Source organism: Caretta caretta, chromosome 19 (genome assembly GCF_965140235.1).
Source record: "Caretta caretta isolate rCarCar2 chromosome 19, rCarCar1.hap1, whole genome shotgun sequence".
NCBI lineage: Eukaryota > Metazoa > Chordata > Testudines > Cheloniidae > Caretta > Caretta caretta.
In genome coordinates, this window is record NC_134224.1 from 8,004,966 (window position 1) to 8,029,985 (window position 25,020).

The following is a 25,020-nucleotide window of genomic DNA, read 5'->3' on the forward strand; positions in this document are numbered from 1 at the left end:
TTTGTAGTCTGTGTTAGAAAGAACCCCACCCTTAAAAGAAAGTTTGGAAGTTTTCAGAACTACCTCCCTCACCATCCTGGGTTCTCCCACCTGGATGGTCACCTTGTCTGTTCATTCCCTCTGAAGCACCTGGCCTTGGCCACTGTCAGAGGATGGGACATGGGGCTACCTGGACCATTGGTCTGACCCAGTCTGGCCTTTCTTATGTCAGTTGGCTGCAGATCCTGATTCTCCTCTCAGTTAGGTGCAAACTGGGAGAAACCCTGCTGAAGTTACAAGGGTGTGAATGAAAGAAGAGACAGTCCCTGGGCCTGTATGTATATTACAACTTACACAAGCGGAGCTGTACTGAGGTTATGGCCTAGAAGAGCCTGTCCTCGGCTGCTTATTTACCAGACGCTCTGGGCTGAAATTTCCCACGCCCCGTGCCTGCCTAGGGCTGAATATTGGGGGGGGTGTTGGCGTAGCGTTGAGTCTGTTACATGTGGGTCTCGCCAAGGGGAAGGTGAACAGCGTCGGGGGTTGGCTGGGCCCGGGAGGCCGGGCAGGGGGTGTGTCTCTGGAAAAGGGGAGGTGAGAGAGAGAGAAATTAAATGCAACCACCCAGCACAGAAACGGCCCATTCATTCATCCTGCGGCTGCCTGGCTCCCGCTGCTCCCAGAGCCGCCCCCCCACCACGCTTGGAAGCTCGCTCACGCCCTCCGGAGCCACTTTCGTGGGACCATGGCCAAAGGCAAAGGGGCGGAAAGCGCGTCGTCCACCGGGCTGCTGCAGCCGGGTCTCCTGAAGCAGGACGAGCTCCGGCACGCCAAGGTGCGGGCAGCCGCTCGGACGCGGGGTCCGGGGAGAGGGGGGTGGATGCGGAGGGAGGGATCCCCTGGGGGGCGGGGCGGATCCAGGGGAAGGGAAGCGAGCCTGATGCGGGGGGGGGGGGGATAAACTTCCTCGGAACAGCCCCTGGGGCAGGCGCGAGTGGGGTAGCACCCGAGCCGGCCGTGGGGGGAGAGCCGGCCGGGAGGATGCGGCTGGACGCCCCGGTGTGTAGCCCCCTCCCGCACGCCACCTCTGGGCGGGGAGCGCCGGGTCGGAACCGTGCGGGCTGGGGCCGGACGGGAGCCGGCGGCTGCTCGTTCGCCCCGGGGGTGCAAGGAAGCCCCGCTCGCCCTTGGCCGCGCCCGGGCGCACCCGGCCGGCTGGAGCTCGGGGATCAGGCGCGCCGCTGGCTCCAGCCCAAGTTCATTCATCACAGGCAAGGGCAAACTTTTCTTAAAGGAGCCGCGTCCTTTTTCCCTCCACCGGGTCTGCAGCCGGTTCCCCCTGGCTGGAGGCGGGCGGGGGTCCTGGGGGAGGCACAAGGCGATGATCTGAGACTCTCCGAGCCAAACCCGCTCGTGGGGAGAGGGGCTTCAAAGAGCTGCTTGGAAACGAACCCCCCCCCCCACCCACACACACGCCCGGTCCGGCTCGGCTCGGCTCGGCTCTTTGGGCTTGGGGACAGCATCGGGGCTGCGCTGGAGCTTGAGGCGCTGGTCGCTGTTGGCCTCCGCTTCGGGGCTTTGTTTGCATTAAGGTTCAGTCTCTGGACAAGCCCTCCCGGAGTGTGTGGGAGGGGGCCGGCTGTGTTATCGCTTTTCCTTGGCGCACCCAGAGGCTTGGTCTGATGGGCCCCTTATAATGAGGTGTGAGGTGATCCCGTACACAGCCTGGTAAGCGTGCCAAGAGGCGGTGATACCGGCCCGCTCCTAGCAGCGGGTAAGCCTAGCACTGAACGCTTTATATACCGCTTGTTATCTTCAGAGAGCTCTGCAAGCACCATCTAATCCTCGCAACACTCCTGCGACGTAGATAAATCCCGTCCCCTTGATACAAAAGGGGAAACTGAGGCACTTGCCCAAGGCCACACAGTGAATCACCATCCCAGCTGGCTGTAGCTTTGAGTCCCTGATGCTCTTGTGCCTACTTCGCCCTGTGGGCAATCGACTGCCTAGCTAGGGTTGCCAACCCTCCAGGATTGTCCTTGAGCCTCCAGGAACGCGTCCCACCAAAACCGGAAACCCTATGCTGACCAGGATTGTCTGATTGTTCACTTGTATTCCCTGTCTGTCTGTATCCGTCTGTCCCTTGTCTTATACTTTGATTGGAAGCCAGGACTTTTTGTTCTGTTCCTACAGCACCTGGCGCAATGAGGCCCTGGTCCAATAATAAGCTGTCTGGTAGCACAATTAATGAAAATGATTCTCTCCCAACGGTGCTGCTAAGGGTATAGCCACAGTCTGTGTTGTGTGTCTGAGTTGTGTAAAGTGGTGAACTAGCAACTTCATCCCCAGGGAAGTTGTTGATCCGTCTTCTTTCACTCCTTGCAATTCCACTTCCCTGTGGGAGAACTCTGCATGTGCCACCAAAGCTCCCTGTTTTATTTTAACCCAAATTCCCCGGGGCTTTGTCTCCCCTCTCTGTATGTTTCGATGCAGCTGTAGATCTAATTTGGTGATGGTATCAGTTTGCAGAATTAATTTTTCAACAGCTTGCTTGTCCATAGCTGCCCTGGTGGCTCTCGGCTTTGTTTGCATCTCCTCCCCAGGGGACCCCTCATCTCTTAGTTAAGACTCATCATTTTGAGAAGGGCGCACAAACCGACGGGGTGGGGAGCAGGCGCCCTGGTGTGACTCTCCTGATTCTGAGGCTTTTATTGGGAGACTGAGGAATTGCACACGCATCGCCTGTCCCTTTCGCCTGCCGATCATTGTAGCTTCAGAGATTCCGCCAGATGTGAGACGCTAATGGAAACCGCTCCGGCTTATTCTGTGGGGTGGGCAAACCCAACCCCCTGTTAGCTGTAAATCTGGAGGCGCTGAGCCTGTGTGTTCACTTAAACAAGCAGTTAAATACAGTACAGCCTTCCGGAGTATGAATAGTGGGGGAAATTATTTGGATGCTGCTCGACTCCTCCTTGAATTCCAAGGCCTCTGTTTGAAGTTCAGGATCTGGCTAGTTGGGGTAGATTCTGGATTGCGAGAGCGACACAGACACAGACGGATCAGGGAATGAAGAGCCTGGGATGACAGTAGGATGGATTGCCTGTTGGGCTGAATTTAAGCAGGGTATCAGCAGTCTGTATTCAGTGCTAGCAGGGCCTTAAAAGCCACCGAATCAGGCTGTGGAAACCTGCTGTCTGTGCTTCCCTTTCTTGGCACGTTCAATCAGAAACGCTGATCGTTGACCGTGGAAGGCAGTACGGTCTAGTGGTAAGAACAGGGGGGCTGGAAGTTTAAACGAGCAGAGTTTGGAAGAGCTGCATTTTGTCCTGGATGAGTAAACATACGTTCAGCGTTTCCTCGACTGTCAAACCGAAATGTGAGGGGCTGTTCTGTTCTTAACGAGCGAAGCAGAGACCTGTGGGCAACTCATCTGCAGCGGAGGCTGGAGGGCTGTTTAATCTCTGTTGTGGTCCTAGGTTGCAGGTGGACATGGGGGAGTGATTGGGGGCGTGGGGGAGCTCCCTACACTTGGTGGTTGTTGATCTGACTGTCTAGGACCAGACCGACTAAGCTGCTGCCTTTCATTGCTTTTGCAGAAGGAAAGCAAAGAGAAGCTGTCTGTGTGCAACAAACTCTGCTATGCTGTCGGCGGCGCTCCCTACCAGATCACTGGCTGCGCCCTGGGGTTTTTCCTGCAGATCTACCTGCTGGATGTCGCGCAGGTAATTCTTTCAGCCAGGTTTGCTTGCCTGGCGCTGAGTAGCCAGCCTAAGGGTAATACCTGGGGGCTCTGGATGCAAGCATGGGATTCTCTTGACCCAAAACCCATCCACTGTGATCTGGTCGTCTTTTTTGGCTATTTTTACTCTGACCTGATCTCGGGATGAGGAAAGGTTTGGGGCTTAGCGCTCTTATGGTCTCTGGTCAGCAGAAGCATTGAATGGAGAGAGATGTGTGGAGGGGGTTTCCCTGATGGATTTTTCTATTTGCCCAGTGGAGTGACTTTCCCTCTATGTATAAAATAGAGCAGGTGCCTGATTAGAGAGATGCCCCCAGGCTGTCTGGCTATAGCTGAGGAGCTTCCTTTCCTAGGAGGTGTAGCACTGAGGGCTGCCAGTGTAAGAGCTGGCCAGTGCCTTAATCCACTGACTGCTAGGAGGTAGCTGATGGTGAGAGGGGAGATTTAAATACAGGGTGCTCTTGTGGTCAGTGAGCTCAGCTGCTGTGAGTCATATGGAGGGAACCCCCTGGCTTTCCCACATGGTAACTTTCAGTGTTCCATAAAGGTGGCTTAGAATGAGTCTTGCAAGTCGTAGATGAGCCCTGTTCCCCCACCAGTCAGTGCTGTGTCCCTTTCAGATGGGCTTTTAGCAGGGAGGATTTTTGTCAAAAAAAGTAAAGGCACTTTTCAAACTTGGGTGCCTAAAGTGAGCCATGTGACCCCTCATTTTCACCCCGAGGTAGAAGAAGCTTGGTTGGGTGGGGATGAGTTGCAAAGTGCAGAATTCTCACTGAATGCAATCAGGTGAGTGCCCGGGGGGGGGGAAGGGAGGAAGTGATCTGAAATTCAGGTGCCTACATATGGATTTACGTGCCAAACTTCAAGCATTTGAGTCTGAAAATTCTGCTTTGCATTTCTAAAATGCTAGCAAATTCCCCTCCAGAAAAAAGGAAGCATGGATCAGATTGGAGTGATTTCTTCAGAGGGCTTAGAGCTGGATTTACAGTTGCCAGCACTGGGAGGCAATGTCTCCTGCATTTTTACTCCCGGCTTTGCCACTGTTGTCCTGTGTGACCTGGTGCACCGCTCTGTGCCTCCATTTCCCCATCTGTAAAATGGGATAATACTGACCCTCCTCTCTGAGTGTTAAGATCTAATGACATCTGTTATGCGCATGCAAAGTAGTATTATTGGGCCTAGACGCTCTTCTGCTTCCAGTGCTGATGGAGGGTCTGGCGCTGGGACTGGTACCTACAGAGAGCTATATATACTGATGTGATGGATGGAGCGGGTTGGGAAGGAAGCTGTTGCTGGCCATGTTTGTGGCATGTTCTGGATGGAGCTGGGATGGAAAGGTGATGGCTTCTCCTACATCCTTCTCTCCAAATGGGATGGTGGGCAGGCCCAGGGGCAGACTTAAGCTGCCACAGGACGCTGGAGGTATTGAGTTGGTGTCTGTGGCAATGAAATTGTCGGGAGTTTAATGTGGAATGGGTAAGATGAGATGGACTGAAATTCTACTTCCAGCTGCAGGCTGCCTCGACCAGCCCCTAGGGTAGCCATCTCAAAGAGGGGGAGAGGGATCAGATAGTCCCCCTGCCTCTGAGGCACCCTGGAAATGTGTGGAGGAGGGGCCCGTGTGCACCTGCTCTGTTTCCAAATGCTAAAGGTCGAGGCTAAGATCTTCAGGGTAAGCAATCAGCTGGGGAAAGGGGCTCTGACCGCCTCAGGGTCATGGGGTCTCTGCTATCCAAGTGAATTCTGTCCTCTCTTTCTATAACAGCTGGACCCTTTCTATGCCTCCATCATCCTCTTTGTGGGTCGAGCGTGGGATGCTATCACCGACCCCATGGTGGGTTTCTTCATCAGTAAAACCCCTTGGAGCCGCCTCGGACGCCTGATGCCCTGGTAAGGGAAGCTTGTCGGAGCAGGGGATTTTGCGTCCCGGCCTGAGGTTGGAGCTCAGCATGATCTAGCTTGGGTTCCCTTGGCCACAACGGCAGCAGGGCCCTTCCAGGTCAGCATTAGGATCCTGGGGGCCTTCTAGAGAGTAGAGGCTCACATTGGCTACCCTGCATTTGCCTCTTGTGTTCCAAAGAAGGGTTAATGTTATCCCTGTGTTACATGTGGGGAACCAGAGGTGCAGAAAAGGGAAGGAACTTGCCTGAGGTCACACAGCGAGTCCGAGCTGGGAATAGATCTCAAGTCTGTGCAGTGAATGGAATGGAACAGAGGCTTGGCAGTCAGCTGAAGGCTGAGTAATCCCTAGATGGCTTAACAAGTTGTGAAAAATGCCTGACTGATGAGAAGTGGCCCTAGGGACAAGGAGGGAAACTCTATTATCTGAGCCTTCGGCCTTTCGCAGCCTTCAGATAGGTGAGAGGGAAACCTTGTAGCGTGGGAATCGATGAAACCAGTGACGGATAGTCAAGTGGGCCTCACTCGCCCAGAAACAACTCTAGCTCAGCCCCTGTGCTTGAGGTGCCTTGCTGTGATTATCGACTCACAAGCAGCTGAGTGTATGGGACTCCCTGGTGTGGGGTCGGGGGCAAGGCCTTGCAGCAGTGCCGAGCTCTGTGGCCCTGAGCGATAAGACAATGCGTTTCTGGTGGTGGGCACGCTCCTGTGGGGGGTTCTTTGATGGATCTTCAGGGTGGCTTTTCTCTTTCCCCACCCCGATGCGGCCACTCCTCCCAGCTCTCCGGGGAAGGGGTAGTCTGAGCACTCAACTGGCTCTTGATAAGTCAGACCCTTGATTATTTGTGCATTGTGGTAGCACCCAAAGGAAATGCCAGTCGTGGACCAGGATTCCATTGCGCTAGGTGCTGTATGAACACAGGGGACGGGAGGGGCTAGGGGGGGCAGATAGAGCGTTGTAAAGTAGGCTGCGGGGGAGGGGACCACGTGTCTGGAGATTGGCATGTGAATTGTCAGGCGGAAGGCACAGCGTGTTCCTTTGTCGCAGTGCTGGGACACGCTGTCGTTGGGGTGAGAGGAGGGGAAGGTCCCTCTGGCTTGTGTATTGATACACACACGCACACGCTCTGCAGCTGGTGAGAAATGTAAGTTGGTGTAACTGGCCCCACCCCCTGGCAGCTGCTTTTATCTCCACTTGCCCTGGCCGGACGGGGGAGGCGTCCCCATGAAGGAAACGTCCAAAGTTCATCCCGAGCAGCAGGACTGTTTGGCTGTCCTAGCCCACCCGCGTGTCTGATCCACACAATATCTGAAAACCCTGCCAAAAATCTGTGGACACCAGGGCTGCTACCGCGGCTGGAATTGAATCTGTGTTGGCAGTGGTGGGGGGTTTCCAAGAGCTGTAGCCTGTTTTGAATCTTCTTCTGAGCAGGAAGAGCTTTTAACTTTATGTTCTTCTCCCTGGAGCTGGTTTGACTTGGAAGGATGGGGGTGGGGAGGAGTCGGGATAGGAAGTCGAAGATGGTTCAAACCAAGCTCACCCCCACCCCAGCACGCACTGGGCCTCTCACTTGTGTAAATCAGGAGTAACTCCATTGGAGGCAATGTAAAACCGGTGTCGCTGAGAACAGAACCGGGCCCTCAATTTGTCGAATGGGCAGCCCATTCGACCCTCCTGTCTCCGGGGGATGGAGCCACAGGGCTTTGCTCAGATACGTGTGTGCTGGGTGTTGGGCGTGACTTTTTGTCCAGACTGGTTTCCTGGCAAATCTGCCCTGTGTTGGGAATGAAGCCGCTCTGCTGCTGGAAAGTAAGAGCTGTTTGTCTCCAGAGCACCAGGTGGCATTGCAGTATTGTCCCTCCCGGCCATTTGGGGGGGTACGTATAGGGGTGGGGGGAAGCCAAGATTGTTTCTACCGCACCTGTTACTCCTGCAGCCAGGGTCAGTGGGTTGTAGGAAGCCATGTGATTTACAGCTGATTTGGGGGGGGAGGGGGGAGAAAGCAACTGGAGACCAGGCCTGAGCTGGCAGTGACAAAATTAGATGTTCTCTCTCCGCGCTTCTCTGCCCTCCCACTTTGGAGAGTGGGACGCTAGGCACTTGCACGGACAGGATACATCCAAGAGAAGCAGGGTGTGGTGTGGACAGGAGCTAGATGGTTCAGCACACCGAGAGCCTGGTGAGGGGATGCAGCGCCTTCCACCTCTAGGAGCACGGGTTCTAGTCCGTTGCAGGGTGCTAGCAAGTGAAAACCGTGGCTCGTTGGTCTCTGTTGAATGAGCCGGTCCTAACCTGATTTCATGCAGGCAGGTATCTGCCCACCAAAAACGGCACCACAATAGCACTAGGGGTCGGCAGAGAAATTAGGACGGTGTCCAGGGCCTTGATCTCCACCTGCTGCCTCTCTGGGTGAGCGTGGAGGCACATTACCCATGCAGGGTTCGGAGGCTTGGCCTGCGTCTGCCCTGTGGGTAAAGAGCTAACGTCCATCCCCAGGGCAGTCGATCTAGCACCTGGCAGCATTGCTGAAATGTCAAGTAGAGAAGGGGGCGGGTGGGGAGGAGATGGGGAGGTGGAAATTAGCGGGACTGGTCCTTTCTCCCCCCACAGGTGGAGCTTGCATCCCTCTGCTCCCTGGGGTTCGAATGAAAAACATGGTGTCCTGTTTTTGTTGATCTAAACCAGGCTTCACACATAGACCAAAAATAGTTTCCCTCCCCACAGCGTCTGTTGTGAGCTCTTAGGAATTGGAGGAATGGCTGCGCACAAGCAGCGAGCAGCTGTCTGGATGTGTTCCAAGGCAGAGCTAGCAGAGGGCTGTCCTTTAATTGCTCTATATTTGAACATCTAGACATCCTTAGAGTCCTCTGGTGTGCTACAGTCTTGTGCCTTTAAGGCTGGGGTGGGGGAGAACAGCCACAGGGGACTTAATATGCACAATGCTTGCACCCTTCAAATTATACTGGGCCTTAGACCTAGGAATCCTTCCTTGTTGCTACAGAAGGGAAGCAGCACATCTAGTAGCTGGGCACGGTGGCTTCAAGTCATGGCTTTTACGCTTGTTTGCTCTGTGGCGTTGGGCAAGTAGCTGGGTGCCCGATTGGGCCACCTTTTGGTGACCCTAAATAGCTAGAACTATAGACAGTCCCACTGACTTAAACAGGACTCCCTGTGCATGGGCAAGGGTGGCCCAGCTGCTGGGCCCTCTATCACTGTGTATCTCAGTTTCCCTATCTGTAAAAAAATGATACTTAATTTTTCATCTGTATAGCCCTGAGATCTCTGCCCAGTTAGTTTGGAGACTTGCTTTTAATGAGCCCTGATCACCCGTCAACATCCTCTTATAACCTGCTTCATAAACAAGGCAGATTACCAATAAATTCCTTGGTAGACCATTCTAAATATCCCTCTCAGCTGTACCCTTTTAATCTGTGGAATAAGGTCCACTTGGTGGGTACATCTGGCTGTAATTCTGCTGAGTGTGGTGACAAGGGGCAGTGCTTGTGTCCCTGGAATCCAGGATAAAATTGTAAGCTATACAATGGCTTGATTGCTCACTTACCAAAATAAATAAATAAAAATGTCCCTCTCTGGTGCCCTCTTGTTATAATTTTGGTCTCTTAAGCTTGGATTCCCCATATGCTCCCCTGCGCCCCCAAATTCATCCCACGTGGATTTCCTTCTCTGTTCACTGAAGTCACCCTAACAGCTGTGCCCAGCCAGCGATCTGCTCACTCTGCTCTTGCCCTGCCCTGCTCTCCTCTCGCTTCTTCTGGGGGAATTTTGGGCTCTCAGCACCCCCTTTATTTAAGAGGCCCTGTTGCAAACCTCAGTTGCAGATAACTTGAGGTCCTGTGTCCCATTCCCAGGCCGTGGCTAGGGCAATGATTCTGCTCAAGCAGAGGAAAGAGTTAAAGATTAAGGGCCGGGGGTGTGTCGCTTTCAGAGGAACATGCCATCCCCACTTGGCCAATGGGGAGGCAGGGTGTGCGGCATAGCCTGGTGGAGTCTGTTTCAGATGTCTCAGCTAATTGCCACAGTCCTGCTCAGGGGTTACTAGGAGTCAGTCTCCAGGCTGAAAGCTGCAGCGTGAGTGGTGGCTGGGGGTGGCAGGCGGGGTGAGCTGATCTACTGATTCCTTAGCTACACCAGCCAGGCACATGGCTCTAATCCCAGATGTCCAAGTAGTGTGGTGGGCGGGGGGTGGTGGTGAAGGCATCAGAAATGTACCCTTGTTTGTAACCCTGCTGTACTGTTTGGGTGCCCTGCCGCAGCAGGCATGGGAATGTGCTCGCTCCTGCAGCTTCGGATCTGCGTAAAAGTTTATGAAAACTCTGAATGACTCAACGTGCGCGAGACGCAATGGGAGAGGAGCATGTGATGGGAGAGGAGTGGCTGCAGGACTCTGTGCTTTCCACTGCTTCCTGGCCTCGTCATCACACACTCGCCTGCTCCCCGCCCCACCTGGAAATAACCGATGCAGGGGAAAATGTGAATATCGGGTCATGTATTTCCCCCTCTCTCCCCCTTATGTGGCTGATGTACAGTGTGCTTAGGTATAGTGTGTCTCACGCCGGGAGTTTAAATTTAAACTCCGTTTCTTGCCAGGTCAATCAAGAAAGGAAAGAGCTCCGTTCTCCTCTCCGTACCGCAGGGAAAAATAAATCCTGTCCCTTTCTCGCACTCCTCTGGGATTGTAAACACCCCAAGGCAGGGACTGTCAAGCAGCCAGTACAAAACCTACCCCAATGGGGCACTGAGTGCGATGGGGGGCTTCTAGGCCTTCCCACAGCCTGAGTGTTGGGCTCCATTTCCCCATGGGACTGATCTAGTCCTAGCCGCAACATTCGGGGCGGGTGTCGCTTTACTCCAAAGAAGAAACTGCTTCTTTCCCCCTCTCCCACCCACGCCACATTATTGGGGGCCATTCAGGCCTTCCCAGAAACGTGGGATGGATCAAGGTACCAAATTCCTGATGTAGGGGGATTCTCCTCGTCTCTCGCCTCGTGGGTTCTTGCTGGTGGTGCCGTCACAGGGATGTCCTCCCTCAGAACCAGTTCCCCCGCCCCCCTTCCCACTCTCCTCTGGGATACAGTGATACCGAATGGAAACTGGAAAGGCCTTATCCCTGTTACGGCCTGAACCCCAACAGGCCGCTGGGAGTGGTCTGTCCGTCCCTGCAGTGCAGGTGACGTATGGGTAGGGGACCAATCACTCCCTTCGCATGATTGTGAAGTTGGAGGACCCCCACCCTTGCCCTTCTCCTGATGTGGGGGATCTCCTTTGCTCTTATGCTGGAGGGATTTTTACCGCCATTTAATTAGCCGCCCATTAACATAAGCGCCTTTGTTAAGGCTGGCCGCTCCCCAAGCACTGGGTCCAGGCGACCGCGATGTGTGTGGCTCAGTCGAGCGAAAAGGGAAAAGGTGTGTGTTGGGGCTGATGGGCCATGCCCAGCCTCCGAGCTGCTGCAGTATCTCCAGGTAGTGCCAGGCTGCCCAGCTGACTCCGCAGGGTAGAGGGGAGGATTTGGGCTCTAAAAACAGCTCCCGTCTCCTGTTCTGGCTAATGGCGAGTGAACCAGCTCCCTGGAGCTCTGCTAGCGGGTCCTGTAGGGAGTCCCTCCCGGAGCCAGGCACAGGCTTCTTGCTTTCTGGTCCACTTCCACTTCGGACAGGATCAAAGGAAAGAGCCAGCTGGGGTCTGAAGGTTCACTCTTCCTTTGCTAACCAATGTCCGTCTCTGCTTGGGGAAATGGGCCTTATCCTGCCCTCCCTCACGCTGGAGGCTTGGTTGGTGTGTGTAAAATACTCTGGAATCCTTGCAGCTCTGCCCTGCTAAGACAAGCCAGGCTGCTTGCTGCTCAGCCTTCAGGTGGCTAGGATGTGGAGGGAGGGTTTGCTGCCCGAACTGGTTCCTTCACCCTTGCTCCTGCAGGCTGCTTAGCTGGGAAGGGAGAGAAGGCTGCCGAACAAGCTCTTGCATCTCGTCCTGTGCAGAGCACTGCTCGACTTGGATGAGAGCCGGGAACAGAAGGAAAAGCTCAGAATGGAGATGGGTCCCTTTTCTCTTCATCTTGTACAGACAGGATGACCGCTTTTAATAGGAATTCCCATCTCCTGCAATTTCCCTTTCCATGTTTGTTCCCTGCTTTCTGCCCCTATTATTAGGGGAGAGACACATGGCTAAGGAACCACTGTTCTAACCCCTCTGAAACAGGCAAGATGACCCAAGTACAGGGTCCAGCCTGGCCTATTGCTTGGAAAGCCCTTCTGGACATTGCAAATGCCAATGTAAGGGGCTCCCTCCACCTCCCGCACTCACCTCGCTTCTCCCGCACGCCCAGAAACAGGACGACGGCGCAGAGTATGTAGATCCCACCAATGACTCCCGCTGCGATCATGTAGGCGTTTCTCTGCGCAAGACAGATGCGGATCCAGTTAGCAAGGCCGCTCCACCAGGCCCCTTCTACCAGTGTCTCTTGGGGAGCTCTAGACAATGGCGCAGCCAGTGTCACGCGTGCCCCAGCAGAACGGGACGGAGCTCTCGCTACAGATTGGGGTGGGACAGAGTCGATGCTGTGCTATGGATCCACATAAAAAGCTCCCTGCTCCACCCCCGACAATGCCAGGGGATCCCGAACAACGGGCTCCCCTCTTCGCAACCAGTTCCCACCATAAACGAAGGGACCGTGCACCCTACAGGGTCCCAAGTTGTTTCAGGGGCTCTCAGACACTGATCTGCTTCTGCTGGGAAACAGTCTCCCAGCTGCATGTGCTGTTTTGTAACGGTAGTATCTAGAGTCTTCATTGGGATCAGTCCCCATTGTGGTCTACAAAAGTAGGTGATGGTCCCAGAGAGCTTACAACTTAAATCATTTAAACTTGTTCTGTGGGAGCAGATGGGTTCTCAATTCCTTGCTGTGCCCCATCCCTCACCCCTTTCCAGCCCCACATCATTTCACCTCCTCCAAATAGACAAACCATTGACTTGACATCCCCTCTGATTGTTCGCCCAGGAGCCCTATGCTGCTCCAGGCAGGGGATTTGGTCTCTGAGATCAAAGCCTTTCTCTGCAAACCTCAGTCAGCTCTTTATCTCTCTGCTCTCTCCTTCCCTCCCCATCTCGAATGACCTGGAGTTCTGTACTTTGTCGTGTTTTAAATAGCCCCTTTGTGAAGAGGGCCATGGGGACTGAGATCAGGATTACAGCACAGAGTTTAGAGGGAGCCAGAGGAAAGATTTAAGACCAAGCTTTTCAAAGGAGCCTAAGGGGTTTAGGTGCCCAGATCCCTTTGAAATTCCATGACAGTCAGGTGCCTAATTGCACATCAAGTCATGAGCCAGCAGTCAGGAAGGGGAATCTGCCTGGGAAGTTAGGTCCTCAGTCGCAGTACAATATTAGGGTATCCTGGGACCTGCATCCTCCCACAGGGCTCATGTGATGTGGCATTCAGTAGTCTCCGGCTTTGAGTTAACTTGGTGAAGTGAGGTGGAGGCAAGAGGAAAGCCTCAGAGGACGTGATCAGTCAGGCTGGAGGACTCTGTTAGAAGTGCCCATGTTCCCACTCTGCCTGAAAAGCTGCTCCTGTTTGATTGGATACAGCAATTCTTACAGGCCTACCTCCGAGAAATGGACTAGTGGTCCAACTAGACCATCTTGTCTCCAATGGTGGTCAATGCAGGGTACTTCAAAGCGAACTCCCTGATGTAATGCACCCAGTTGCACGATATTTCTCCCAACGGCTGGAACTGCTCCTTGGGTTGGCTCATGCCCTGCAGCTTGAGGAGCAAGGCCCTTGTATCAGCCCAGCTGCGGTGAGGGTGGGTGCTTGTCACTGTTCCATCCTAATTTTTTATTTTCTTTCTCTCTCTCATTTCCCCCAAAGGATCATCTTTTCCACTCCATTTGCTGTGATCTCCTACTTCCTGGTATGGTTTGTGCCAGACATCTCGAGTGGCCAAGTGATGTGGTATCTTCTCTTCTACTGCACGTTCCAGACCCTTGTGACGGTGAGTCCGCCCTCCATGGGCACAATTGGGTTCCTTGTGGGGGTGGTGGGGGGAAGAGGCCAACCTTTTCTCACCTGCCCGATGGAGCCAAGGAGTGGTACCACAATGGCAGGCTCGGCATAAGCCATCCTGAAAGGAGTGAGGCTGAGAGCATCCGTAAAGGCTGTCCTTGGACCGCCAGTGTCGTCTGGGTTTCCCACAGTCCTGATTCTACAACTCTCAGACAAGTCTCTCGCCATGGGGCCAGCTTTTTGGCTGACCTGCTGCGGGGATTGGAGAGGCGAGACCAGTCATAGCTCATCTCCTCCTCCCTCCAGCAGTTTGGGAGACCCCTACAAGGCCAGCCCTGAGTGTGGTGGAGCATTCCGGAGGGGAGCGAGGATTCCCATTTACTCTTCTATATAGTCTGTACCTGGATGGAATTTCCTTCCCGCAAAAGACTCTTCCAACCCACTCAACCTATGGCCTGCTGTAGGCATCTCACTCTGGTCTGTAGCATGAATTCCCTTGACCTCCATGAATGTCTTTGCACCAAAGGCTTAACTTTCTCTCTCTTCTTCCCCCCCCCCCCCCCGCCCTGTTTCTCACTGCAGTGTTTCCACGTTCCCTATTCAGCGCTCACTATGTTCATCAGCAGGGAGCAGAGTGAACGGGATTCCGCTACCGCCTATCGTAAGAGCCCTTCCCTTCTCCCTTACGATTGCAGTATCAGTGCTTTTCCCCCTCCCACGGCTTGGGTGCAGCTGCAGAAGTATACGTGCTCCTGGGGTTTGGTTGCTGGGAGGCAGCAGGTTTCTCCGTTACATACCTTGTCCACTACGTGTGCAGGCATGTGCGTGGGGGTGTCCCTTGCTGCTCCTGCAGGATGTGTGTAAGACCATCTGCAGGTGTACAGCCATGTGTCAAAGCGTGTTTGCACATGTACACATTAGCAGTGAGGATCCCGTTCTGAAAGTCTTCCAAAGCTCCCTGTGCCTCTTTTGCATTGCAGCTCTCTCAGCCACCAGATCCCTCTTCTTAGACTAAAGGGACCCTTGGTTTAATGCCCATGTCTAACCAGCCCTGTGGCATGAGTTGGTCTGGACAGGACTCTGCCTGCTGATAGTTTGTCCGCTGGACAGCACAGTGGCTAGAGCAGGAGACTGGGAATCTGGAGCTCTTGGGTTCTGTTCCCAGCCTTGACGCTGAGCTGATGTCTGACCTGGGGCAAATCCCTTCACCTCTCTGTGCCTGTTTTCCCTCAGTGGGGTTATCTTCCTCCCACAGGCTTGGAGATCTGGAGAAGCGACTGCTCTCGTCGCTGGCTGGCTGGGTGGGTGCAGTGCGTTAGGAATGTCTCGACACCCAGATGTTTGCCTCTGGAGGAGCAGGCGTTAGCAACCGCTCTCCTCGCTCTGTTGGGCCAGGGCGTTGCCGCGATAATGACCCGCCTGACTCCTCTGTTCAGGTATGACGGTGGAGGTCCTGGGCACCGTGCTGGGCACGGCCATCCAGGGGCAGATCGTGGGCCAGGTGGACACGCCGTGCATTCAGGACTCCCGCCTCTTCGGCGTCACTAACTCTTCGGTGGCCGTGGAGGAGGTGAACATTACCCGTGACGCCGGCTCCCTCACAGACACGGTAGGTCTGTGGCACCCGGGCCGCTCATCCTCGCCCTGCTCAGGGACTCTGCTCTTTCATTGCAGCTTCAGGGTAATCCCTACAGGCTGAGACTGGGCCCCACTAGCTGCTGTGTAACTAAGGAACTTACTTAGGGGTACCTAGGGGAACCATAGGAACTTCGGGGTACCTATCACTCTGCAACAGGTATGGGGCTGAAATACAGTACAGCCTCGTGGGTCATCAGAACTGGATTCTGTCACAGAAGCAAATCCAGGTGCCTGTAGGGTGCACGGTCCCTTCGTTTATGGTGGGAACTGGCTGCGAAGAGGGGAGCCCGTTGTTCGGGATCCCCTGGCATTGTCGGGGGTGGAGCAGGGAGCTTTTTATGTGGATCCATAGCACAGCATCGACTCTGTCCCACCCCAGTCTGTAGCGAGAGCTCTGTCCCGTTCTGCTGGGGCACGCGTGACACTGGCTGCGCCATTGTCTAGAGCTCCCCAAGAGACACTGGTAGAAGGGGCCTGGTGGAGCGGCCTTGCTAACTGGATCCGCATCTGTCTTGCGCAGAGAAACGCCTACATGATCGCAGCGGGAGTCATTGGTGGGATCTACATACTCTGCGCCGTCGTCCTGTTTCTGGGCGTGCGGGAGAAGCGAGGTGAGTGCGGGAGGTGGAGGGAGCCCCTTACATTGGCATTTGCAATGTCCAGAAGGGTTTCCCAAGCAATAGGCCAGGCTGGACCCTGTACTTGGGTCATCTTGCCTGTTTCAGAGGGGTTAGAACAGTGGTTCCTTAGCCATGTGTCTCTCCCCTAATAATAGGGGCAGAAAGCGGGAAACAAACATGGAAAGGGAAATTGCAGGAGATGGGAATTCCTATTAAAAGCTGTCATCACTTGCTTTAGGCTAAGCTGCATGGAGGGTCATACACCCTGGCTTTAACCAGTGGGCCAGGAGCAGATGACAACGCTGATCTCTTTAAATGGGCCCCATTGTGAGCCAAGTGCCTTTGGACTGAAGTCATCCAGGCCATTCAAACCTGAGCTGTGTTTAAAAGGCACGTTCTTCAAACAGCCCCTCCCCTGGCAGGCACTCTCCCTGCTATGCTAACCAAACACCCCCCATGTTGGCTCCCAACCCTGCTCTTAAGCAGTTAGTTCAGATCTGGGAAGGAAGTTCAGCTCAGCACGAACTGGGGTCGCTGCCAGTCTTGCAGCATCTGCGCTAAACCAACATGTTCCAGTGTGAAGAGCAGAGAACAGGGCGCTTGTTACACAGATGAAGCCCTGGAGGGGGTAGGGTTCCATTCAAGGGCGAAGGCTGGGGCGGGGTGTATGGTGCGAATGCAAAGGATCCTGTCCTGGGCTTGATGGGTTCTTGCCTCGGTTTCTTCACCCAGTTTGAGGCCTGGATCCCAACTCTCCCTGGGAGTTGACACACTTGCAGCTCCCACTCCTCTCTTCCCGGCTGGTGCTGTTGACACCTGCTTATCAGCCAAAACTAGGGCAAGTGGGAATCGAGGTTACTGTAAACCAGGATAGGTATGGAGTGGGGGTCGGGGATACGCAGCTTCAGAGACCCATTTCGTGTGTGTAAACCTCCATGGAAAGACTGTGTCAGTGGCAAGACAGAATGTCTCACTGGAAAATCTCGAGGGGACCCTGTTACTGCAGGAAACCACCTGGGAAAACTTGTCTTCGTGCCCAGTATTTACCCAGGTCAATGTGTTGCTGCCTGGCTTTGGCGGACAACGTCTAGCCTCCAGCATGCTGGCTGGACTCGGGCTATTCCATAGCCGCGATAACAATGCGGAGTGGGATTTATTTCTGAGCCCAGCTGGGTTTTGTCCCACTCTCCCCACCCCTAACAGGACACCTGCACTAGAGCAGCGCTCTGCTGATCACGGGACAAAGGGGAGCAAAGATCTGGGTGCTGGGGACTTCAGAATTTTAGTCCCAGCTCTGCCACTGGCTTGCTGTGTAGCTTTAGGTGAATCACTTAACTGGTCGGTGCCTCAGTTTCCCGATCTCTAAAATGGGGACTTGCCTCACAGGAGTGGTGAAGATGTCTCACCATACTTGGGAAGATCACTGTTACGGGAGTCAGGGGAGGTGCCAAGGCTGGCTAAAACTGAGTCTCAGGGTGCCTTTTTCATACTCAGTGTACTGCAGGAATGGGCCCCCTGCCTGTTATAGCACTGGGGCCCGTTATGCCAGGGTGCCTTTAGAAAGGTCTCTAATCACCTGCTGATGCTGCTCTGCTCCCCAGATACCTCTCAGCTCCAGTCGGATGAGCCCATCTCTTTCTTCCAGGGGCTGAAGTTGGTGATGAAACACAGTGCCTACATCAAGCTGATTACGGGCTTCCTCTTCACTTCGCTTGCCTTCATGGTGAGGAACTGCCTGGGGAGGGACAATGTGGCTTAGAGCCCACCCGGAGGGGGGAAAGAAATGCAGAACTGGCTGAAGACTGTCAGCCGCACCTGTAGGAGAGCGGGGTGGGGGGGGAGGGGGTGTCAAATACCAGAAACCTGCACAGGGGCAGATAACATCAAGGCCTGTGGCATCCCCTGCAGCAGCCGAGGTGGGCCCTCCACCCTGATGGGAGGTGAAATATGTGCTTCTCTTCATGCTGCTGGTAAATGTGGATTGGGCCTGCTCGCTCTTTTCCTCTGCTCAGAGGACTGATGGGATCCATATTCCATCTTCCTCCCATCTCCGGCACCCTTCTGCCATAACTATTGGGCCCGTTCGCAGTATGATGACCTAGGCCTGTTAGCCCTTCTTTGGCCCTGCCGCTCTTGGTCTCGTTTACGGATGAGTCAGGACAATCTCTACCCAGAGAGGGAATTCCTGAACTGGTGCATTGAGGGCAAGGGGTGTTAGACTAGACCTGCTTGCTGAGTCCCCTTGGAGGGAGGGGCGGAGGGGGGTTCCCTCCCGCTACAACACACTCAAGGCTTGCCTACAGCAGCAGGCTGCGTTCATACAGCCCCCAGCCCTGAGTACGTCCGTGCACTGGGTCCAGCGAGAACGCTTAGTGTTTTCCCTGTGGGCTGGGTCTGGGGGGCTGCAGGGAATCTGGTTTCTCCATGGGTGGGGCTGTTCAGTACATTTTCCCCCTGGAAAGGGGAATCTCCCTGTTCCCTTCTGCTCTGCTGACCTCCCGTATCTGTTTCCTTCCCCAGCTGCTGGAAGGGAACTTTGCCTTGTTTTGTACCTACACCCTGGGATTCCGCAACGAATTCCAGAACATCCTGCTGGCCATCATGGTGAGTACATGGCACCCCTTCCCCCAACCCTGTCTGCCTGGGCTAGGCAGGCTGTCAGCTCTTTGAGGCAGTGAGACTGTCTGTACGGTGCCTCGCACAATGAGGCCCTTATCTCCCTGGGTCCCTAGCAATACAGTAATAAACATGATGAATAATAATAATCGCTGTCCCCTTCACCTGGCTGTCTCCTCCTTTATCTACTTGGGAGCCCACTGGTTGGTGGGGGTGGAGACTTGACTGTAGTGGTCTAAGAGCCCAAAGCAGAGATGGGGGGGGCCCCAGGTGAGAAGCAGGCTGGTGAGGGGAGATCAGGGCTGGAAGAGGCTGGCATGTGGGAGAAGGTGACTGGAGGTTGCCACAGGAGTCGGGGGGAGGGGTAACGAGTTCAAGGTTCCTGGAAAGACACGGCCAGTTGGCAAGAACAGCGAGTCCTTTGTCTGCATTTGAAGCTGACCATGAAAGGGGGGAGAATAAAAGCCGTGCGGGCCCTTTGTCCAAACCCTGCCCTTTTCTTTTTTTTCTTTCTTTCTTTCCATGAGGGGGGAAAAAAGAGAGCCCTGAGTGGTGATTGCGGGGAGGCGCTGAATGGAGGGAACAGAGTAGATTGTCTGGGAACCCTTTGCACGTTGATAGATAGAGAAAGAGTGGGGGAGGGGGCCGGGGGAGCATTGTGGCGTGAAACACTTTGCCCTGCCAGAAAGGCAGTGAAAGAAAGAAAACCCGCCCCTGGCTCTAAGAAAATGCAAGGGCTCGAAAGCAGTGGAGACCAATCCCATAGCCGAATGCCCCGCCCCAGCCTCACAAAGACCTGGTGCCTGGTCTGCCCAGGATGTTGGTCATGTGTCTGTCTGCAGCCCGTTGGGTCTCTTCTGTTCTTGGCTGGCTTCCTGCAAGGCAGGGGCCGCTTTGCTTCAGAACAGCCTGGCAAAGGCGTCACGAACGTTTGCCAGACCTGGTCCAGAATAGACTCAGACTCTCTTCCAACACTTGCCCTCTGAGGACGAGCCGATGGGGCTTTGCAAGACTGCTTCTGTAAAGGTGCTGGAGCGCGTCTAGGTGGGCTTCAAGAAGGTCCTTTAGAGCCAGGATGATCCTGTGGCTCAAGCCTTGTGTGGATGAGTGAAAGACCCAAGGGGGGCTCCAAACCACAGGCAGAAGAGAGTCCAAAATCATCATCATGCATCCAGGCCTGACCTCAGGCTGACACCCCAACCAACTCCTTTCCTGCAGCATTAGAGGTTAACACATGGCCGGTGGGCAATGCATCTATGGAGATGGGTTGGCCTGAGTCACATGTTCTCCCCCCCCCACCACCTCTCTCCCTCTCGCAGCTCTCTGCCACCTTGACTATCCCCCTCTGGCAATGGTTCCTCATGCGCTTTGGGAAGAAAACGGCTGTGTATGTTGGGATCTCGGTGAGTAAGTCTCCTGGGCAGAGAGCGGTTTGTTGCTGTGCCCCTCATAGGGAACCCTAGCAAGTGGAGGTGGGGCAAGACCAGAGCCGGGGATCTAAACCCCACCCCTCTAGGCAGCGGTTCCAAAATGGGGTCAGGAGCGAGCAGAAGCTCCCACCATCACCTGACGTTCATTCACTGGCCTCTCTCCACTTCTTAGTGGTGTCACAAAGGGCACTTCGTGGTAGTCAGTCTCCATGGCCCTGTCAGTCCTTGGCCTCTCCACCGTGAATTCTCCTCTGAGCCTAGGACATGCCCCACCAACACCCTGCCCTAGAGGGCCCAGCGTTAGAAAGGTTGTGTTCCTGCTGCCTAGGGTAGGATCTACCCACAGCATATCAGCCAGCACCTCCAAGTGCTGAAACTCACATGAGAGGGAAGATGGGGCGGGGAGGGGAAAAGGCCAATTGGCTCATCAGGTCCATCTTGATTATCCGCTGCCCGGCTGGTGAGGTGACACCTCTGTTCTTTCCCGGCTCCGCAGTCTGCCATCCCCTTCCTCATCATGGTGGTTGTTCTGGAGAGTAACTTGATCGTCACCTACGTTGTGGCCATTGCAGCTGGGATCAGTGTCGCTGCTGCCTTCCTCTTACCATGGTGAGTGTGAGGCCTCCGGGCTCAGGCAACCACAGAATTATGCTCCCACGTTCTCTATCGCTGCTAGACTGGTAGACACCTGCTGATGCACAGCTGTGGCATTTGGGTTGATGTTTCTAGTGCTGGGGGTCGGATCCAGGATGAGGAGATTCCTGAGGTCTTGAGCCTCCTCCTGTCAGTATGCAGGGCATTGTGGGTCTTTTCAGTACGAAGGTGGACCCACAATCGGTGGCCCTTTCCCAAATCTCTGCCCCAGGAGAATTCTGTACCGTTATTGGAAGGGAAATAATTGGAAGTCTGTAATTTCGGGGGTGGGGACCTCCCATGTCTCTGCTTTGAAAGGGGAAGTGTGGGCTCCACTGAAGACTTGTGGGTCTCATTCTCATTAGCCTCGATCTGAGGCTCACACGCTCTCCTCTCTCGTTTCAGGTCCATGCTGCCAGATGTCATAGACGACTTCAACCTCCAGCACCCAGACGCCCATGGCCATGAGGCTATTTTCTTCTCCTTTTACGTCTTCTTCACCAAGTTCACCTCCGGGGTGTCTCTGGGGATCTCCACACTCAGCTTAGAGTGAGTCCTTTCAGCACACCGAGCCTGGAGGCAGGGGGGGCTTGTTAGGAGAGCTGGTAGCTGGGCCAGAGAAGGAAGGCTTCTCTCAGACCCTGCAGTCTGGAGCTTCTCCATTTTTAGCCACAAAACCCTGAAGGGGATTGGGATTAGACATCCAGCGGCTGGCACTGAAGGTGGCTCCAGGTGCATCTCCCCTACAGCTTGTGTGCTAGGAGGGAGGCTCATTCCAAGTTCACAGTTAATAAGCACTAAAAGGAGAAATCTTAGAAACCAGCCTTTCTCTGAGGAGCCAGCATGGTAGTGAACTGAGGCTGTGCCAGCCCCCTGTGGTCACTGCTCTCTCTCTTTGGTACATACACGCCCCTTGGCCTAAGCACGTCCCAGCCGCTGGTTGATTTCTCTTCCCAACACCCCCATGAAGCAGGGCAATGCTATTTTCCCTCTCTTGTAGACGGGGAACTGAAGCACAGACAGGCTAAGTGACTTGCTCAAGGTCACACAAGATGTCTGTGGTGGAGCAGGGAGATCAACCTAAGCTCCAGGCTGACACCCTCATCGCTGAGCTGGCTTTCCTCCATTGCTCCATCACAGAGATGGGACAGTATAGCTGTGAGCTTCTAGACCTTGGCGGCTATTGGCTTTGGGGTTGGAGGAGGTGATGCTCCTTGCTAGATGGAAGAAGGTTGATGTGATGCTAAAGCAGCGAACGCTGGCTCAACAGTAATTCCCTGGGAATCCTGATCTATCTCATGGCCGTTCTTCCCCTCAGAGGTACCTCTGGAGAGGTAGGACTGGGCTGGTGTGGAGAGAGGAGGTTGGTAATAGCCTCATGCATTTCCCTTGCTTGACAGTTTCTGTTCCCTTAGTTTTGCAGGATATAAGACCCGGGGCTGCTCCCAGCCCGAGGAGGTGAAATTCACGCTGAAGATGCTGGTGTCAGCAGCCCCGGTGGGGCTGATCCTGCTGGGCCTGCTCCTATTCAAGCTGTACCCCATCGACGAGGACAAGCGGAGGGAAAACAAGAAGGCCCTGCAGGATTTAAGGTAAGGGCTGGCACGGTCCTCTCTGTGCTGCAGGGGAAGGACTGCACTCACTGGGTTGGGCAAGTTCCAGCAGAGAGTGATGGGGAAGGGCCCAGTAGTGCTGGGAGAACCTGCCCTGGCTTTGCAGGTCACTGGCAGGCTGAGGGAGGTGGCTAGTCCTTCAGCCCGTAGGGGGCTGACAATCTCTCCCGTGAAGTTGTGCACTTCCAGCTAGCCTCAGAATACCTGCAGCCCTAACACACCACCTGCCCTTTGACAGGGGTGGCTGAGAGACCCTGCCGTGCCGCTCAGTGGTACCACCCAGCGGGTAGCATCTTAGGGCTGCAGCATCGTAAGATGCCAGGTGCATAGCAGTTCGCTAGAGGCGGAACAGGACTAGGGGAGGTCTCTGCTGCTTCCCCCAGACCCAGCTCAGGGCTGCATTTACTGACTTGGTGGAGCCTGAGAGAAGTAAAAGAATAACTCTGAGTTACAACTGGGCCTGGGAAACGAAGCCTTTCCCTGAAGGCCCCTATTTCAATCTGCCCCAGAACAGGGGGACCAAAAGCTGTCTAGCATTTCACAACCATCTGGTGGCCTCTGTTACAAGGGGGTCAGGTCTCCATCCAGTTCCTAGTGGAGGGAAAAGTGTCCACCTAGCAGAAATGGCTTTCCTGTCACCCTGCTGGTAGTCTGGGCAGAGAGGTTGGGGCTGAATGGGGCTGGAGAGGGAATGTACAGTCCGCTCTGCCCCAGCGCTGGTCACTCCAGAGCCCTGAGCCATTGGCAGCGAATGGCGCATGGGGGAAACTGGCCCCCATTGTTCCCATCTAAGAGGAGGGCTCTCTTCCCTGTAACTATCCCTCTCTAATCCCCCTCTGGCTCGCTGGCCCTCGCTTTGGGACACCGGCTGGAGGGAAGGGGGCCATTCCTGTCTGATGCCCGCCAATCCTTCCCTTCCCAGGGAGGAGGAAAACAGCAGCGACTCAGACTCCATGGAACTTGCCAGCATCGTGTGACCCCAGCTCCCCTCCATCTCCTGTTTACACACTGGGCGTCTTCGGGAACTGGACGAGTAACCATGTTACCTGGAGATTCTGGTGACGTGCTACACGGGGCTTTGTGGAGCATCTGTGGTGAATGTTACATGGGATCTGCAGGCAGTGGTCTCGTGCCATCCATGGGATCCAGAGGGTGCCAGTAGTGTACATTACACGGGATCTATTCAGTACTGCACTAATGTGCCTCTTAATGAACAAACACTACACCAGCCTGGCCCCCGCAGCACTGTCTGCAGAGCCCAGCAGCCTGAGCCAGGAAGCTATTGCTCATAACACATGGGAGACTTGTGTGTACTGTCTGCCTCTCGCACACTGATTTGCCTGGTACTGCGGGCACCAAATATAGCACAGATCCTTGCAGTACCGACTCTGGATCACCCGTGGACCCATGTGGTGCTGGTAGTGTACATTACACTGTTAATGTGAATGAGCTGAGGATTAACTCACCTGAACTATCTGTAAAAGAAGGACACTAATGTAGAAAGAGATGGTTTTTTATAAAGTCTAATTAATTAAATAACTTAATGATGTAAATAGAATTTTTTTTTCCTATTTGTATATGTCTGTATGGAATTCAAACTGGAACTGTTAATATTAATTTACATAAAAGTGGGGAAATGTTACCTGGATTAGTGTGGTGGATTTTTTTTTCTCTTTTTCCCCCCCCCCGAGTGGCTATCGTCCTTGCCAGGACAAATGGGGCAAGGGAGCTGAGAGTCAGAGAGTACCAGCTCTGCTTTCCATGCAGGGCACGTTGGCACCCTTCCTGTCTAGATGGAACGCTGATTTCAGGGCAGAAATGTCAGTGAACTGGATGAATTCCCAGTTCCCTCCCGGCAGAACTAGAGTCCTTTAGATTCCCAATTCCACAAGCCTGAGTTCCTCTCTAGTCAACCCTGTAGGACTGACTTCTCTCAGACCCAAGGCACTGGAATGCCTTAATCCCTGGCACTTTGAATGTGCAGTACATACACTTAACCCTTTGCCTCCTCTCTGTTCAACACCCACACTGGAAGAACCCAACAAAGCTCCTGTTCTTTTCCTCTAAAAATCAATTGGGCGGATAGGGGATGAAATAAAGGAACCAGTTGCCGAGATTCTCAGCGTCGGGCTGGAAAGGGGAGAGGTGGCTGGGGACCAACAAAAAAACCAACACCACTGTTCCGTGACACTTAACAGGTAGGTAGGCCAGGCAAGGGCTGTGTAAGTGTTTAATCCTTGCTAGAACCCCCACCAAGCAGGTGAGGTTTATACAGCCTTGGTTTAGAGAGGGGAAAGTGAGAGCCAGGGAGGGGTCTGTGCCTCTCCCAAGGCCGTGGGGTAGGATCTGAATGAGCAGCAATAAAGCTGGAAGCCTCGGGCCTGATAAAGATGCAGGCTCCTAATGAGGGACAAGCCAGGTGACCTGCAGTCAAGGCAAAGGAATGCGATTCAGCTCCTCCAAGGAGAAGCGATAACAGCTGGTACAGTGGGGGCAGGAGCCAGAATTCAGCATGGGCTAGTGCCTGCAAAGCAAGTGGGAATGAAGGGACCCGAGAGAGGGAGGCCGAACTTTTGCTGTTCCATGCCATGGGGCAAGAGCTCTTCAGGGCAGGGACTGTCTTCTCTTTTCGGTAAGGACTGTGCACATTTCTTGCCATCTGTGCCCCATTCATACAGTGCCAGAAATGGGGAGAGACCGAATCCAGAGGGATCGGAGTGGTAGGAAGGGGTAAATGACTCCTGCCCTCAAATATAGAACAAAGTGAAGTGCTGTAATGAGGACTGGGTTTATAAATAGAAAAAGGGGATTATGTCTTCAAGGGGAATG

The 25,020-nt window shown here is 54.3% G+C and overlaps 1 protein-coding gene across 3 annotated transcripts; it reads left to right on the forward strand.

Moving 5' to 3' along the window:
- Positions 1 to 609: 609 nt before the first annotated feature.
- Positions 610 to 23,839, forward strand: MFSD2A (MFSD2 lysolipid transporter A, lysophospholipid). 3 transcript variants are annotated; one of them, XM_048826015.2, is made up of 14 exons: positions 610 to 814; positions 3,576 to 3,701; positions 5,484 to 5,608; positions 13,507 to 13,630; positions 14,224 to 14,302; positions 15,078 to 15,250; positions 15,800 to 15,890; positions 17,501 to 17,622; positions 18,420 to 18,503; positions 19,835 to 19,918; positions 20,442 to 20,554; positions 20,984 to 21,127; positions 21,994 to 22,170; positions 23,114 to 23,839. In XM_048826015.2, exons 1-14 carry the CDS (start codon positions 725 to 727, stop codon positions 23,166 to 23,168), a joined length of 1,587 nt encoding a protein of 528 aa, XP_048681972.1. In that variant the 5' UTR covers positions 610 to 724; the 3' UTR covers positions 23,169 to 23,839. The 3 variants fall into 3 exon arrangements, with proteins under 3 accessions (XP_048681972.1, XP_048681973.1, XP_048681974.1); XM_048826016.2 differs by lacking the exon at positions 610 to 814 and adding an exon at positions 2,777 to 3,246; XM_048826017.2 differs by lacking the exons at positions 610 to 814; positions 3,576 to 3,701; positions 5,484 to 5,608 and adding an exon at positions 8,225 to 9,707.
- The last annotated feature ends 1,181 nt before the right edge of the window (positions 23,840 to 25,020 follow it).

Bases quoted from the DNA above. Each gene is read 5' to 3' on its own strand.
- MFSD2A (XM_048826015.2), top strand. From the start codon at position 725: ATGGCCAAAGGCAAAGGGGCGGAAAGCGCGTCGTCCACCGGGCTGCTG. The intron at 3,702-5,483 runs GTAATTCTTTCA...TTTCTATAACAG, and splicing joins ACCTGCTGGATGTCGCGCAG to CTGGACCCTTTCTATGCCTC. The intron at 5,609-13,506 runs GTAAGGGAAGCT...TTTCCCCCAAAG, and splicing joins CTCGGACGCCTGATGCCCTG to GATCATCTTTTCCACTCCAT.